General features: G+C 47.7%; 1 protein-coding gene across 3 annotated transcripts; it reads left to right on the top strand.

The window, feature by feature from the left end:
• The first annotated feature begins 1,370 nt into the window (after window positions 1-1,370).
• LOC148888888 (uncharacterized) lies at window positions 1,371-15,785 on the top strand. Of its 3 annotated transcripts, XM_089012679.1 has the most exons (20): window positions 1,371-2,098; window positions 5,113-5,163; window positions 5,237-5,388; window positions 5,474-5,519; window positions 6,799-6,924; window positions 6,984-7,112; window positions 7,191-7,439; window positions 7,509-7,655; window positions 7,716-7,877; window positions 7,943-8,161; window positions 8,419-8,565; window positions 11,057-11,263; window positions 11,300-11,323; window positions 11,385-11,501; window positions 11,592-11,636; window positions 12,678-12,881; window positions 12,953-13,057; window positions 13,135-13,269; window positions 14,787-14,882; window positions 15,721-15,785. In XM_089012679.1, exons 1-20 carry the CDS (start codon window positions 1,646-1,648, stop codon window positions 15,760-15,762), a joined length of 2,856 nt encoding a protein of 951 aa, XP_088868805.1. In that variant the 5' UTR covers window positions 1,371-1,645; the 3' UTR covers window positions 15,763-15,785. The 3 variants fall into 3 exon arrangements, with proteins under 3 accessions (XP_088868805.1, XP_088868804.1, XP_088868803.1); XM_089012678.1 differs by having other exon boundaries at window positions 5,477-5,519; window positions 11,057-11,323; XM_089012677.1 differs by having other exon boundaries at window positions 11,057-11,323.

Below are 15,785 nucleotides of genomic sequence, written 5' to 3'. Positions count from 1 at the left end.
TCTCTAACTAGCTAGTTGGCGACGTAGATAGTTATATATTTGCCATCTATTCACTATCGAACTAGCTAGCTAGCTATCTATTAGTTATCTATTAGCTAGCTGGCTAACTTTCTATCTATTTTTCTATCTATACTTCCGGCTTGAGTGAACGCTGAGGCGTGTGGCTGCCGCTGCTCACCCACAGTAAGACCTATCCAGTGACTGTAGAGTGACCTTGAGTTTTGAAAGGCACTTATAAATGAAATGTATTATTATTATTATTATTAGTACTATTATTGTCATTATTATTTTTATTAACGCAGACCCCCTCACCACAACTCGACTCTGCCGCGAATCGGGTGTATCTGCCGCCCCCTAGTTATTTTTTTGTGGTGATGCATGCTTCCGGAAAAACTGCTGTCTGAAAGTTCGGTTTGATCGACCCAAGCGAGAGAAGAGAGAGAGAAGTAGTTCGGGAAAAGAATGAATGAATGGTCATGAATGGTTTCACCTTTTCTAGCTATCTATTAGCGATCTAGCTAGCTCGCTATTAGCTATCAAACAGCCAGCTAGCTCGCTTTTTATCTATTTGAGTTACTTCCGGGTTGAGTGAATGCTGGCGCGTGTGGCTTCCGCTGCTCACCCAAAGAAAAACTTATTATGTGACTGTAAAGTGACCGTGAGAGTTTTGAAAGGCGCTAAGAAATGAAATGTATTATTATTGAACTTCACAAATAAAAATGCCACATTTCACAACGGAATTTGTCGATGGCGCTAACGGCTCGCCGTCTGTTGTAATGATGTGTCGTTCGCGAACGAGTCGGTTCTTAGAGCCGGATGTCTGAAGTGAACGAAGAAAGCTGGTTCCGAACAAGGAGCCGGAAATGGTAGCTGACTTTTTCCCCTGTATTTCCTGCCCCCAGTCTTCGGTTAAAGCCGCACGTGATTCGTCAATATTCGGGGTAGAAGAGGGAGGGGAGAATTACAGACGCACGCAGCATTGAGGAGAGGTGGTATTAGGGTAGACAGGTGGACAATCTAGCTGATCATCAGACCAGAGTAACCACAGGGAACGGTAAAGTTAGCATGCACTAACTGTGCACATATAAATCAAGCCATATAAATACAAATATTTGATATAGTGTATTTTTACACGAGTAATTCGTTTTTCACATACGTTTACATGATTTATGGTAGTTAATTAATTCAAGTACAAAAACATAACAATTTGAGGAGCCATTATGGGAACGAAAAGAGCCGGATCTTTTTAGTGAACCGAGTCAAAAGAACCGGCTCTCTGATAAGAGCCGGAATTCCCATGACTATTGGTTGCCTGTTGTTGGGAGGGCGAAGAAGAAGACGAAGAAGAAAACGAAGAAGAAGAAGACGAAGAAGAAGTCGAAGAAGAAGCCGCAGCCGCAGCAGCAGCAGCAGCCAAAGTACGGGACACGCCGACTACTTGGGCTCGTTCTTCGTCACACTGGTTCTGTGTCGCACTTTGCATTTCAAGTGCACAAGGCAGCCAGAAAACCAGCAAATTAACCGGCGCCATTTCTCCCGCCGAGGGCTAATCCCGGTCGTAATGTTGACCGTAACGTCCTCGTGACGTTCCTGAACTCGTTCGGCTCCTAGTTTAGCTAACTAGCACCAGACAGTGACGGACGCGATGGATCACGGACGAAATGGACCTCCGCCACCCAGAGAATGGGGCTCTCCTTTTCATCCTTGTCCTGGAGCATGGGGCGGCTGGCTCGCTCACACCAGACGACGGATAAGAGCGCCGCCAGAGTGCCTGCGCCCTCCGCATCCCGGGAACTGGGGCCCTCCGCATCCCGGGGACTGGGGCCCTCCGCATCCCGGGGACTGGGGCCCTCCGCATCCCGGGGACTGGGGCCCTCCGCATCCCGGCGGTTGGGGCCTTCCCCGGGGCTGCAGCCCTCCCCTTCCGCACCCTGAATGGATGTCTTCCCCGAACGGGGACCCGAACATGCCTCCTCAGCCCACCGGCTGGGAATTTCCCGGCTGCGGTGTGGCCCCGCCACTGGATGAGGGCGCAGCAGTTCCCCCTCCAGGGGGCGCGACTGCCTTGGGCTTCCCCGGAAACCAGCCTCCATACCAGGTGAGTGTTTGTGTCGCAGTGACAGTCTGTTTTCGTGATGGGTCCGGCTCCTTTCAGAGAACCGGTTCCTTTGGCATGGCTCACTAAAAAGATTCGGCTCTTCTGGCTCCCAAATGGCTCTTCAGTATTTTTTTGTTGCTTAAATTAATTAAATACCAAAAATCATATGGAAAAACAATTTACTCGTGTAAAAAAAATACACTATATCAAATATTGTTATTTATATGGCTTGATTAAAATGTGCTCAGAAAGCATCCACTAACCAGGTCATGGTACTTATACAAGCCTTAAACATACTCATATAAACCTTAAAGGACAACCGACACCATTTTTTTTTGTTTCCTAACTGACATCAGAAAACCATGTTAGAGCATCTAAAATACCCAAAACACACAGGCTGACATTTTTAGTCAAATGCAAAACGTCAATAAATATGAGTTAAAGTGTCCCAAAACTATTTCAAAATGACCCCGGAAATGGCGATTTTCAGAAGGTCCCGCCCCCTTGTTCGTGACGTCATGCCAAGACGAGACAAGACAACATGCCAAGACAAGAATGCCTTGCTCTAGAATCAAAACAATGTCTTCAGATTCGGGGAAGATGCTTTCTTGTTACTCATCCAGTTATGAATATGATTCAAATAGTTCTAAAGAGGAAAGCATAAATGTTTGCAATCGATTAAAGAATTTATTCCGTGCCATTTTGAGGCAACATTGTGGGGGCCACCGAGCTGTTATGATGAATGAATCATCCCTTCCACAGGCTGATAAATTCCTTCCATGGAGCTTGTACGCCCTCTTCTGGTTGTCAATTCGAGCCGTCAAGACTCCAATCTAGCGCCCAGAAAATGCACAAGATGGCGCCCAAGCTCCGTTGGAAATGGGCTGATTTATCTGCTGGGAATTTGTGTCAACTAGTATCAAATAGTAGTCTTGGTGCAAAACACAACGTGCTGCTTTAACTGTTGTTATTCCTGGTTCATTACTTCTACGGGTGTTGATGGCAGATATGATTAAATCATCAGGGAGCCAGGTGTTGAACACAAAGTTGGTTTAATCTTGAAGAGAGCGGGGACATTGTGGGAGGTGACGAAGGAAGGAGGCAGAGAGGCGAGAGCGAGAGAAAAGACTGTGGGAGTATTTATGTGGCGCACACTGTGTGACGCGATAGGATGTGACGTAATGTAAATGCCACATCATGTAAGGGAAGGCAGGATATGACGTATCAGGAAGTCCAAAACGTAAGTGATGTTTACAGATGTTTGTATAGAGAATTACCCCAACACAACGATTCACCATTGCCTTATTTATGTGTTTTCCTTCTAATTTCGCCATCAACACGGATCAATACAAAGTTTTCAGACCAAAGTACCCAAAATGCATTGCGTGTCGCTTTCTCAGTCAGGAGCGTTCTAGACGTGACGTCACGTCAGGTCAGGCATCGGTACCAACTCGAAAACAACACGAGCGGAATATTCAGAGCGAGTCTTAAAAGGTAAAATCTCGCTATATGCCGTGGAATCTTTGTAAAATAGGCTCAGTAGAAGTCATTTCAAGTGATCTTACAAATTATGGACACAACTTGTCTGAGGTGTCGGTTGTCCTTTGATCATACTTATATAAGCCTGAAACATAGATTCCATTGGAAATATCGCACTGAAGCAACTTACGAACGAATTCACCTTACGAAGCACCTCCAAATCGGAGACAATGGTTCTCAGTTGGAAAAGGGTGGAGTGCCCTCTCCGGGTCGGGGAGGAGATTTTGCCTCAAGTGGAGGAGTTTAAGAGTCTGGGAGTCTTGTTCACGAATGAGGGTGTAAGGGAGCGAGAGGTCGACAGGTGGATCGGTGCGGCGTCTGCCGTGATGCGGACTTTGTACCGATCTGTCGTGGTGAAGAAGGAGCTGAGCCACAAAGCAAAGCTCTCAATCTACCGCTCGATCTACGTCCCAAACCTCATCTATGCTCACGAGCTACGGGTTGCGTCCGAAAGAACGAGATCCCGCATGCTAGCGGCCAAAATGAGCTTTCTCCGTCGGGTGTCCGGGCTCTCCCTTAGAGATAAGGTGAGAACCCGGGGACGACCCAGAACACGCTGGAGAGACTATGTCTCCCAGCTGGCATGGGAACGCCTCGGGATCCGCCAGGACGAGCTAGAAGAAGTGGCTGGGGAGAAGGAAATCTGGGCTTCCCTACTGAAGCTGCTGCCCCCGCGGCCCGACCCTGGATAAGATGGATGGATTGAGTTAGTGGACGCTAACTTTCACGTTCCGTGCGGTTACTCTGGTCTGATGATCAGCTGTTACTAATTTGCTTTTCATATTAATAATGCAGTCATACGTCTGTGTAAGCTCTCAGTGGTACAGGAGTGGTCCATCGATGAAAAGGTTTCTTCAGCCATCATCTGTACTTCTTTGAAGGTGTCTGACATTTCGCTGCTTATCCAAGATGCTTCTTCAGTGAACTAAAGTATTGCTGGTAGTTTCGGCCCTATATATAGCCCTACTGTCCAGACGGGGCGGTGCCGGACTCTGCTATGATTGGTCCCTGCTCTCAGGTTGGGGGAGCAGAGGACTACTCCCTGCGACTCCACTGATTACCTGAGGTGAAACGTCCGACACCTTCAAAGAAGTACAGATGACGGCTGAAGAAACCTTTTTATCGATGCTATCATACCAACTAGTAAAAATATAATCATTGAATAATAATAAGAGCATAATGTGATTACATTTGTCCACATGTCTACCCTAATCCCCCTTCTCCTCACTGCTGCGTGTGTCTGTAATTCTCCCCTCCCTCCTCGACCACGGATATTGACCAATCACGTGCGGCTTTAACCGAAGACTGGGGGCGGGGAAGAGAGGGGAGAGAAAAAAGTGGGCTCCCATGTCCGGCTCCTTGGTTCACTTCAGAGATCCGGCTCTAAGAACCGGCTCGTTCGCGAACGACACATCACTAGTCTGTTTGCCGTTGCCAAAGTTGTGAATCAAGTTGCCCTTTTGTCACCATTGCAGACGTCAATGCAGGCAGCTGCCGCCGGTCCGTCGCCTGAGCAGGTCGATTGGGTGAGTAAACGGGCCATTGCGACTTATTCCTCTTTGGTTGGCGCCGTTGACGTCCTCTTATTTCATCCGTCAGATCAAAGCGTTGATTTCGGACGTGGATGCAGCCCCGGGGGACGCTCAGCCCAAGGCCCACCTGGAAACGGCGGCCGCCCCGAAAACCGCCGAGGCTGAACGCGGCGGTTTAGCCAAGTATTATGGACTGCTGGGCCACCAATCGTTTAACAAGTAGGCTGACGCCACCCTCGTCTGATTGCCTCGCCGAATCGTTCACTTAATGACTGACGTGAATGGTGATGTGCTGTCTTGTCAGCAGGCTGCCGGCGGGCAGATCGATTGGCACCATCGCCTTCATCGGGGTACGTTCCGCTCGACTTGTCCCGACTGAGCGTGGGCCGCTATCGCATTCGCACCCACATCCACATCGGTGGATTTCCGACTTTCAGACCAAAATGAGCAGATAAATACAGCGATACATTGGCTTACAAACTGCATTGGTTTCCAGACAGCGTGTAAGGCGATATGTGTATCCCCAAACATTTTTCCCATAGGAAACCATTGAAATGAGAATAATCCGTTCCCAGGTCCCCACAAAACCTAATTTTCCAAGCCTTAAAACTACACAAAATATACCTTATTTTATGTAGAATAAATGTGCTATGGTATTATAATTAAAGAAATAAACTACCGTATAACCCACACACGCCAGTACACTTGATGCAAAAAGCTATCAACCCAGCTAAACAGAACACAATTGATGAGGAACTAGGTAAAATTATCACAGAGAAAGCACCGTAACTTCACTCGGATATCGTCAAGAGGCAACCTGGAAGTTTGTCATCCATCGATGATTTCAAGGCTCGCCACGGATGGTTCGAGAACTTTAAGCGTCGTATTGGGGGTTAATAATGTCATTCGTCATGGTGAGGCAGTCAGTTCTGACGATAAAGCTTACAAGGAATCATTCCTCAAGATGGTGGAAGAAGAAGGCTACGTTCCTCATCAAGTGTTTAATGCTGACGAAACCGGCCACTTCATTCCATCAAGCCATCAATGACCATCACAAAGGTCAATGAAATGACTTTGTTATACAGTACAGTTTATTTCTTTAATTACAATACCATAGCACATTTATTATACATAAAATAAGGTTTATTATTATTATTATTATTATTATTATTATTATTATTATTATTATTATTATTATTATTATTATTGTTATTATTATTATTATTTTGAGTAGTTTTAAGGCTTAGAACATTAGAAAGTATAAAATGATGTTTTATGGGGACTTGGGAATGGATTATTATCATATTAATGGTTTCTTATGCGAAATTAATGTTTGGGATACACACTTACACATTCTGGGAACCAATTAAGTTTGTAAGCCAAGGTATCACTGTATTTCCCCTTTTGTTACATGGTGTACAGCAGCACGTTGCCAGGGTGAGCGCCACCTTGTGCCTTCCTATCAATCAGAGCCCAAGAAGCCACGGAAAGATGAAAGGACAAATGTCAATTGGGATATCCCGCACTTTGGTCGCGGCAAATCAAATCTGCATTGGTGTTGACTTGACTGGCGACATGAGCCCCGTTGACCGCGCCCGTGTTTGACGCGCTTTGCCTGCTCTTTGCCAGCCCACCTACGGGTTGATCGAGCGGGACGATTTGGTGCAGTTCACCTTTGACTATGCGGTCTTCTTGGGGAACCACAAGATCCTGAAGCCCGGCATGCGAGTGGACTTCATGACCTCCGCCTGCAAGGTGCGACTCGCGGGCGCGGCGCCGAGCACTCGCTGCGGACTCACTGCTCTTCCCGACAGAATTCCCAGATCGCCACGGACGTCAAATTGGCGTCTTACGGCACGGATGACCTGGATCCGACCATCTACGAAGGCGTGGTCGTCCAAACCCCTTACCCCAAGCATGCGGAGGGGGCCAAGGTGTGCGAGGTGAGCTGCGTTCGACGCCGACCGTCGCGGGCGAGCCCCACCTTCCCTTCCCGCCGATAAGCCGGTGTCCGCCGGCAGAGCCACAGGAAGAAGAAGAAGAATCTGTGGCTCACCCAGTTACCGCAGCCCGGCCAGGTGAGGGTGATCATGCCGCAGTCGGTGCTCGATCTGCCGTTCTTCTCCATGGACGCCTCCGTCACCCTGCTCGAGAACGACCACGTTCTCCTCAACGTGATGAGGAAATTTTTCACCAAGAATCTACACGCCACCAACATCCGCCCCAAGCTCCCCGAAACCTTCCGTCACACCAAGGAGCAGCGCGAGACGGTGAGGGTGTGCCCACGGAAGTTTGAAGGCCAGGCGTCCACGTTGGTTTTCTGTGGCCACTCTTGGCAGGGCACCATCGTCAGCTTGGGCAAGAAGAAAGGTGTCATCAGGACGGACGCGCTGGACAACCTCCCCTTCAAAACCTATGAGAATTTGAGCGACGTGGACTTCACCGCCCAGGACGTCGAGGAGCAAGTGGAGTTCACCCGCCACACGGTAAGAGCTCACCGGGCGGTCGGTCAACCCGCCCGAAACCGACGTGTGTCCTCCCGCCAGCGGCGAGGGCTCGAGCAGGCCATTCGCATCCGGCGGGTGAAGGAGCCTCTCCTGTTCACCCTCTGCGCCTCCGTATCGGAGGGCCAGGCGGCGCCGCCCACCACCTGGCTCGACCCCGAGCTGTACGAGGGCGTGATCAGCCAGCTGGTCGCCAAGGCCACGGTGAGCGCAGACGCCCGGCCGGGCGTGACCCCCGCAGGCCGTCCTCTGATTTTGCTCGCCCGCAGGCCGATAAGCCTGGCTACCCGGGGCAAATCTTCGCCAACATCGGACCGCTTCGTACCTCCGTGCCGTTCGATCAGCAAGCCTGCAGGGTGACGCTGCTGAAGAACGACCACGTGCTCCTCAGCCTGCTAGTGGACACCAAAACCTTCAAGAAGAGCGCCACCAACGTTCGGCCCAAGATCCCCTTCACCTTCGTCCATACCGAGGAGAAGCGGGAACTGGTATCTTTCTTTCTATCTTTCTTTCTTTCTTTCTCTCTTGCTTTCTTTCTTGCTTTTTTGCTTTCTTGATTTCTTGGTTTCGTTCTTTCTCTTGTGTGGCGGCTGAGATGCCTTTGTCCTCCCAACACCCGCCGATGGCGCATCGGAGCCATTGGATGTGGTCCAGACCGGCCCACCGATGCCCCCCCTTTCCCCCGTCACCAGCAACGCGAGAGTGCAATCCCTGTTTGTCAACTTTGGCCCGTGTGGCGTTCCAGGGCGTCATCAAGAGCCTGGCGGAGTCTGAGGGCGTCCTGGCCTGCGAGGAGCACGGAGATCTACCCTTTGAACTTTGCGAGAACTTCAGCGACACCGAGTTTGACGCCCAAGACATCGACAAGGAGGTGGAGTTCACCCTGTGCCAGGTTAGCGACTCGCCTGTATTTTCCACTAGCGCCGGCATACGTGCGCCGCTAATGCCATCTGTACGGCAACGATCCACTGCGGAAAGCCCAAAAACGGTCCTACTCGGAAAGCAAAGCCAAAATGCAAGGCCGTAAAAGGACTTCTTGGACCTGGGCGGCGAGGGGGGCGCCCTTTCCAAAGAGTACAGTGTCCTGTACAGTCATACTTCGGTTTACGAACCCCTTGGCTTATTAACTTTTCGGTTTACGAACGTTAAATGTATGAAAATTTAACCTTGGCATACAAACTGCTTTTCGGGATACACACGGAGCGCCACAATGAGTGATGCGTCGTTCGCAAAGAGAGCCCGTTCTCCTAACAAGAAAATGGCAGCCGTCTTGTTTTTGTCCTCTTTTCCCCGCCACCAGTCTTCAGTTAAAGCCACGTGATTGGTCAAGAACGCAGCAATGAGGGGGGAGGTTTAAACATTAAATAGACAGGCAGACGACAGAGAAAGAGAGTGAGAAAATGGATAGAAAACACAGTGAAATTTGGATTTGTTTCAACTTTATTGATAGACTGCAAGCTTAAAATATCCCATCAATCCGGCTCCGCAAATAACCTGCACAAGCCATCTGTTCACTTAATGCAAACAGCTATCAACCCAGCTAAACAGAACACAATTGATGCTGAACTAGGTAAAATTATCGGCAAGAAAGCACGGCAACTTCACTCGGATATCGTCAAGAGGCATCCTGGAAGTTCGTCATCCATTGTTGATTTCAAGGCTCGCCACGGATGGTTCGAGAACTTTAAGTGTCGTTCAGGGATTAATAGTGTTATTTGTCATTTTGAGGCAGCCAGTTCTTACAATAAAGCTGACAACATTTACAAGGAATCATTACTCAAGATCAGGGGTCTCAAACTCAATTGAGCCGAGGGCCGCTGGAGGCAGAGTCTGGGTGAGGCTGGGCCGCATCAGGATTTTCACAAGAAAAGCACAGAACATTCCAATGTTCTCAAAATCTTTATTTTTGACACACAAAAAATGAATAAAAATAAATTAACCAGCAATAAATAAATGAAGTAATTAAAATAATTATAATGATCATAAGGCAGATACAGACGACTGAAAAAAAAAACACAGGAAACAATTATTTTAATAAAGTTTCAAATGTCTGTATTCACAGTTCTTTAACCTTTAACTTTCTTAACATCAATAAAATATTGAACATGAAGTGTCCTAAACATGGCTTCTCTTGCCTACTTGTTGCTGCTGGAGACCTGGCAGCGCTTCTTTTCACAAAGCCGAGCCACATTTGGCTTGAGGGAGGAGGCAGTGGAGTAGGGCTTGAAGATGCTCATCAGTAAGTCTGGACCTGTACTTGGACTTATTGCAGTTAAAGGTGGAGAAGAGCTTCTCACATAAGTATGTGCTCCCAAAAAGACACGTGGTCCGCTTGAACATTCGGGAAAGTTCAGGGAAGCTGGGGGTTAACTCTCTCAAACATTGCCCGAGCTTGTCTGCTTCTCCATTCACATCCCTGAACAGAGTGGCACTGTAGGTCACAGAGCTCCATTTGGATCACAGGAGGGGCATCTTGCACATCAAAAGAGAATCTTCTTCTTCTTTTCCTTTTGGCTTTTCCCTTCAAGGGGTCGCCACAGCAAATTAGTATCCTCCATCTTAAGAGGTTTGATCCGCATGAATGCGTCCGCAAAAATTTGAAATGTGGCTTTGTCCGTCTTGAAGTCTGCAAATCAGAAATCTGTGATTAAATTCCCTCTGTAGCTCCAAAATGGTGGATTGTTCCATGGTTTGTTCAACTCCACACACCAGTTTCATTCATATCAATCATGCGGGCCGCAAAATATTCTTTCGGGGGCCGCGGTTGGCCCGCGGGCCGCGAGTTTGAGACCACTGCTCAAGATGGTCGAAGAAGGCTACGTTCCTCATCAAGTGTTTAATGCTGATGAAACTGCACACTCCATTCCTTCAAGCCATCAACAACCATCACAAAGGTCGATAAAACGACTTTATTATACTGTACATTTTATTTCTTTAATCACAGTACTTATGGAATGTGACTCTCCTTCCAAACAGCAATTCGCTCCCTCCGACCTCCTCCCACCCCATTCAATCAAGCCATCGACCATCACAAATGTAAATAAAATGACTTCATTATGCAGTGCAGTGTATTCTTTCATTACAATACAATAGCATATGTACTGTACATACAATAAGGTACATTTTGTGTAGTTTTATGGCTTATTTAGTAGAAAATCATGTTTTATGGGGACCTGGGAACGGATTCTTCTTATTTTAATGGTTTCCTATGGGAAATTAATTTTTGGGATAGACACTTTTCGCCTTGCACACTCTGTCTAGGAACTAATTAAGTTCGTAAGCCATGGTATCACTGTACCTGCAACGGCGTCCGGTCCGCAGAGGCGAGGCGGTTCCGGAAAGGTCGCGAGCCGACCCCAACCCCCGGCTTTGTGCCCCCGCAGGTGACGGATGAGAAGCGAGCCGTCAGACTTCGGCGGATGAAGAAGAGGCAGGAAGAGGCGGGCACCCAAAAGAAAAAGGAGAAAGAGGAGCGCCAAGATGGCGAGACGAAGGAGGCGGCGTTGGAAGCGTCGGCGGCGTCGGAAGTGTCGGCGGCGTTGGAAGCGTCGGCGGCGTTGGAAGCGTCGGCGGCGTCGGAAGCGTCCGCGGCGTCGGAAGCGTCCGCGGCGTCGGAAGCGTCCGCGACGCTTGCCGCCGCCAAAGAAAAGGCGAGTTTTGCAAATGGCCCCCTGGCCGCTTCGGCTTTTTGACTCGCTTCCTTCCTCGCAGTTGACTCCGCCGGGCTTGAGCGTCGCCGTTTCCGACAGCCGGCTGGAAATCAGCAAGGAACGCTTTGATGGCACCGTCCTGAAAGTGGCCGGCAAAAAGGAGCCTGCGCAACTACAGGCAGGCGCCCGCACAGCCACACTTTTTTTGGACGCCGGTGGCGGTTAGCACGCGATGCGTGGCGTCCTGATGACGACTTTTGTCTTGCAGGTGAAAACGGAGGCGGAGCAAGTGAAGATCAAGCAGGAAGAAGAGGCATGTGCTCTTGTCATCCTTTTCTTGACAGCGACAAAATGTCATCGTGCTGGGATATTCTCCCGTCCGTCTTTTTCAATACAATTGATCGAGCGCTTTAACTATGTAGCTGGCTCGCTAGCTATCTAGCGAGCTATCTATAGTAATAATAATAATACATTTCATTTATTAGATATCTGGCTCGCGAGCAAGCTAGCTGTTAGCTATCCATTAGGTGGCTAGTTAGCTTTCTATGAGTGGGTTGAGTGAATGCTGGCGCGTGTGGCTACCACTGCTCACCCACAGAAAAACTTCCTGTGACTGTAAAGTGACCGTGAGAATTTTGAAAGGTGCTTAAAAATGAAATGCATTATTATTATTATTATTATTATTATTATTTAACTATGTAGCTGGGTCGCTAGCTAACTAGCAAACGATCTATAATAATAATAATAATAAATTTCATTTATTAGATATCTGGCCGGCTAGCAAGCTAGCTGTTAGCTATCAGCTGGCTAGTTAGTTTGCTATGAGTGGCTGGCAATCTGGCTGGTTGGCTATTAGCTATCTATTGGCTATCTGTTAGCTATCTGGCTAATTGCGCTCTATTAGCTAGCTGATGATCTATCTGGCTGGCTATTAGCTATCTATTGACTATCTATTAGCAAGCTAGCTAGCTTTCTATCTGTTTGAGTTACTTTCGGGTTGAGTGAACACTGGCGCGTGTGGCTGCCGCTGCTTACCCACAGAAAAACTTATCCTGTGACTGTAAAGCGACCTTGACAGTTTTCGCCATGGTGGGGGTGGTTTAATTTGGATCGTTCTTACAACAGACTTCTTCGACCACGTCGGCTTAGTTATGCTGATGAGGTGATAATAATAATACATTTGATTTATCAGCGCCTTTCAAAACTCTTAAGGTCACTTTACAGTCACAGGATACGTTTTTCTGTGGGTGAGCAGCGGCAGCCACACACGCCAGATAGCTCATAGCCAACCAGCCAGATTGCTAGCTAGCTAATAGATAGCAAATATGACGACGGGCGCCATGTTGTCTCGCAGGAGATGATGGTAGAGGAGTACGGGAAGGTCAATAAGGAGCGAGCCAAACAGAAAGAGAACGGCAAGGCGGAGAACATTGAAGGCGGCAACGGCAGCCCAGACGAGGCGGGGTGTGTGGTGATGACCGTCGCCGGTCGCCAGAAGCAGCTTCCTTTCGGTCCCAGCGACCTGCTCACCGCCGTCACCATGTTGACTGGCGACAAGGTGAGCGAGCTCGCTCAACGCCGGCGTTGAGGGAACCAGGCCACGCCTCTCACACGACGCTGCCCTTCCAGGTGCGCTTCAACGTGGCCACCCATCGGGACACCAAAGAAGAACGGGCCACTCTTTTGGAAATCCTGCCCGTCACCTTTAAAATGTCCACGGAGCAACGGCGCCACGTGAGACGTCTAAAGCCGTTTCCCTCCGCCGGCGATGGCGGCGGCGTTTCACGCCTGCGCCGGCGTCCCTTTTGCAGGGCATCGTCATCGAGTTCTCCGAGGAGGGCGGCCTGATCAAGTGCGCACAAAACCCTCAGCTCTTCTTCCGCTCGGCAGAAGTGATTGGTAAAAAGCTGCAGCTGAACCAGAAGGTGGAGTTCAGCGTGGTCCCGGTAAGTCATTGCCGCGTCGCCGCTTATCGCCCCGGGGATGAGAATTTTCCACCGATTGGCGGATTTCCGACTTTTTTAGACCAAAATGACCAGATAAAACTAACTATGTATTTTGGCTTTTTTTGCTGTTCATTTCCTGTTTGGGCTTGTGTTGGCGGAAAGTGCCATTTTGATTGGATGATACTGACAGCGGTTGGCGGGAAGCTGCATTTTGATTGGATGATACTGACAGCGGTTGGCGGGAAGCGGCATTTTGATTGGATGATACTGACGCCTACCGCTGTCGATATATCCGTCCTGCGCCGAACTGCATTAAAAAAGCCGCCAAAAGAGGGCGTCCAAGCGCCATATAAGAAACTGAGGTGGCCATGAGCTTGCCATTTTGTGCCTCTTTTTTTTGGGTGAGAGATGTTCCCCTGATGTTGCCTCAAAATGGCACATTTAATTCTTTAATCGATTGCAAACATGTATGCTTTCCTCTTCAGAACTATTTCAATCATAAGTGGATGTGTAACAAGAAAGCATCTTCTCCGAATCTGAAGCCATTGTTTGGATTCACAAGCAATGCAAGACGTCTTGGCGTGAAGTCCTTTTTATTGCTGTTTTGCATTTGAATAAAAAGTGACATCGGTTGTCCTTTAATACACAGTGTGGAATGTATGGTAAATTTTCAAAATCACGCTTCAGCAGACAAAACAAGAAACATTGTTGCAAAAAACGATTGCATTCATATACAGTACACAGTGGACATTAAGTGTACATAACACAACAGGGAAACTGCAACGCTTACATCTTACTGTATTATGTATACAATTGAAAAAAGTCATCAATCTTCTTCTGCTTCCCATTTTTACCTTTTAACACAAACACTTCAATCTCGTCTGCAACACACGAGCTAACGTCTGAAAATGGAAATGGCTCCGCTACACGGGAGCTGGGCACGTAACAAACTCACATGACCACGTCACATGACCAAGTCGACCAATGGCGAAGCCGATGGCGCGACCGATGGCGTGTATCGATATAAACATAGCAAAATGGCTGGCGGGAGATGAAAAAGAGCACTGTAGTAAGCACGAATCGTACTAAACGGAACTAATTATACATAGAAAGACTAGAAATGTGCACGGGAAATGAAAATAGTGTCGTAATAAGCAGAATTATCAATATAAACGATAAAGTCTTGTTATATCGATATTCAAGGGAGTCCGAAAAAATATCGATATAACCGGGACTATCGATATAACCGATATCGATATAACCAGACTTTACTGTGTGTGTGTGTGTGTGTGTGTGTGTGTGTGTGTGTGTGTGTGTGTGTGTGTGTGTGTGTGATGTGTGTGTGTGTGTGTGTGTGTGTGTGTGTGTGTGTTTATATATATATATATATATATATATATATATATATATATATATATATATATATATATATATATATATACACATGCCTGCCGCCTTTTTACAGACTTTTTTTCTCATTTGTGATTCTCATCCCGCATGCCCGCTTCTCATTCCAGCACGACCAAGCGGCGGGCGGCCACCAGGCCATCAGGATCAGGCGATTCTTAACGGCCAAGAAAGTGGGCGCTGACGCCGCCGCCGGCAAAGGGAAGGTGAGCCGCCAAAATGCTTGCTTGGCCTTTGTTTCCAGACGTCTTTTTCCAGCCTCGACTGCACAAAATGCCAAAAAGTGGTCGCTTGTAATGATGGGAATTGCGTCTCTTTTCAGAGAGCCGGTTCTTTTGGCTTGGCTCACTAAAAAGATCCGTCTGTTTCGGTTCCCAAATGGCTCCTCAGTTTGTTTGTTTTTTGTTGCTTTAATTAATTAAATACCAAAAATCATGTAAACTTTGTGAAAAACGAATTACTCATGTATAAAAATAGACCGTATCTCATCTCATCTCATTTCCCGTTCCGCTTATTCCTCATTAGTTGTCGCGGGGGTTGCTGGAGCCTATCTCAGCTGTCTTCGGGCAAATACGCCAATCAAATATTTTTATTTATATGGTTTGATTTATATGTGCGCAGCGTTAGTGGATGCTAACTTTCACTTTCACAATTTTGTTCGCTTCTTTTGAATCTTCTGGGGCTGAGGTTTTGGCTGGATTCCTAACGACTTTTTTTTTTTTCTTGTGTTCTCTTTGCGTCTACTTTGGAAAATGATATGCAAATGCTTCTGATTGGTTGCCCAGTAGGCAAATTGCCAAACGAACCGAAATGTCCAAACCGAACGAAATTTTTGAAATCGGATTAAAGCAAACGTTTGATTTGAAAAAAACATATTTTTCTTTTTTTTCATGAAAAAAAACCCCAGGCTGAGACGTTCTGTGAGTTGTACGCCCGACGTAAAAGTTGCACGGACGTCGGGGCAGACGTTATTTCAGACACTGGCTCCAATCTCGAAATGATTTTTCCTCACGGTGCCGCGAATGCTTTCTTTGTCCTCCTCAGATGACCATCAAAGTGGCCAAAGCTTCAGATGACTCCAAGTAAGTGGCTTAATTCCGCCTTGAAGC

Source organism: Hippocampus bargibanti, linkage group LG13, assembly GCF_051943395.1.
Source record: "Hippocampus bargibanti isolate YZ-2025 linkage group LG13, ASM5194339v1, whole genome shotgun sequence".
Lineage (NCBI taxonomy): Eukaryota > Metazoa > Chordata > Actinopteri > Syngnathiformes > Syngnathidae > Hippocampus > Hippocampus bargibanti.
This window is presented reverse-complemented; position numbering and strand designations above follow the sequence as displayed.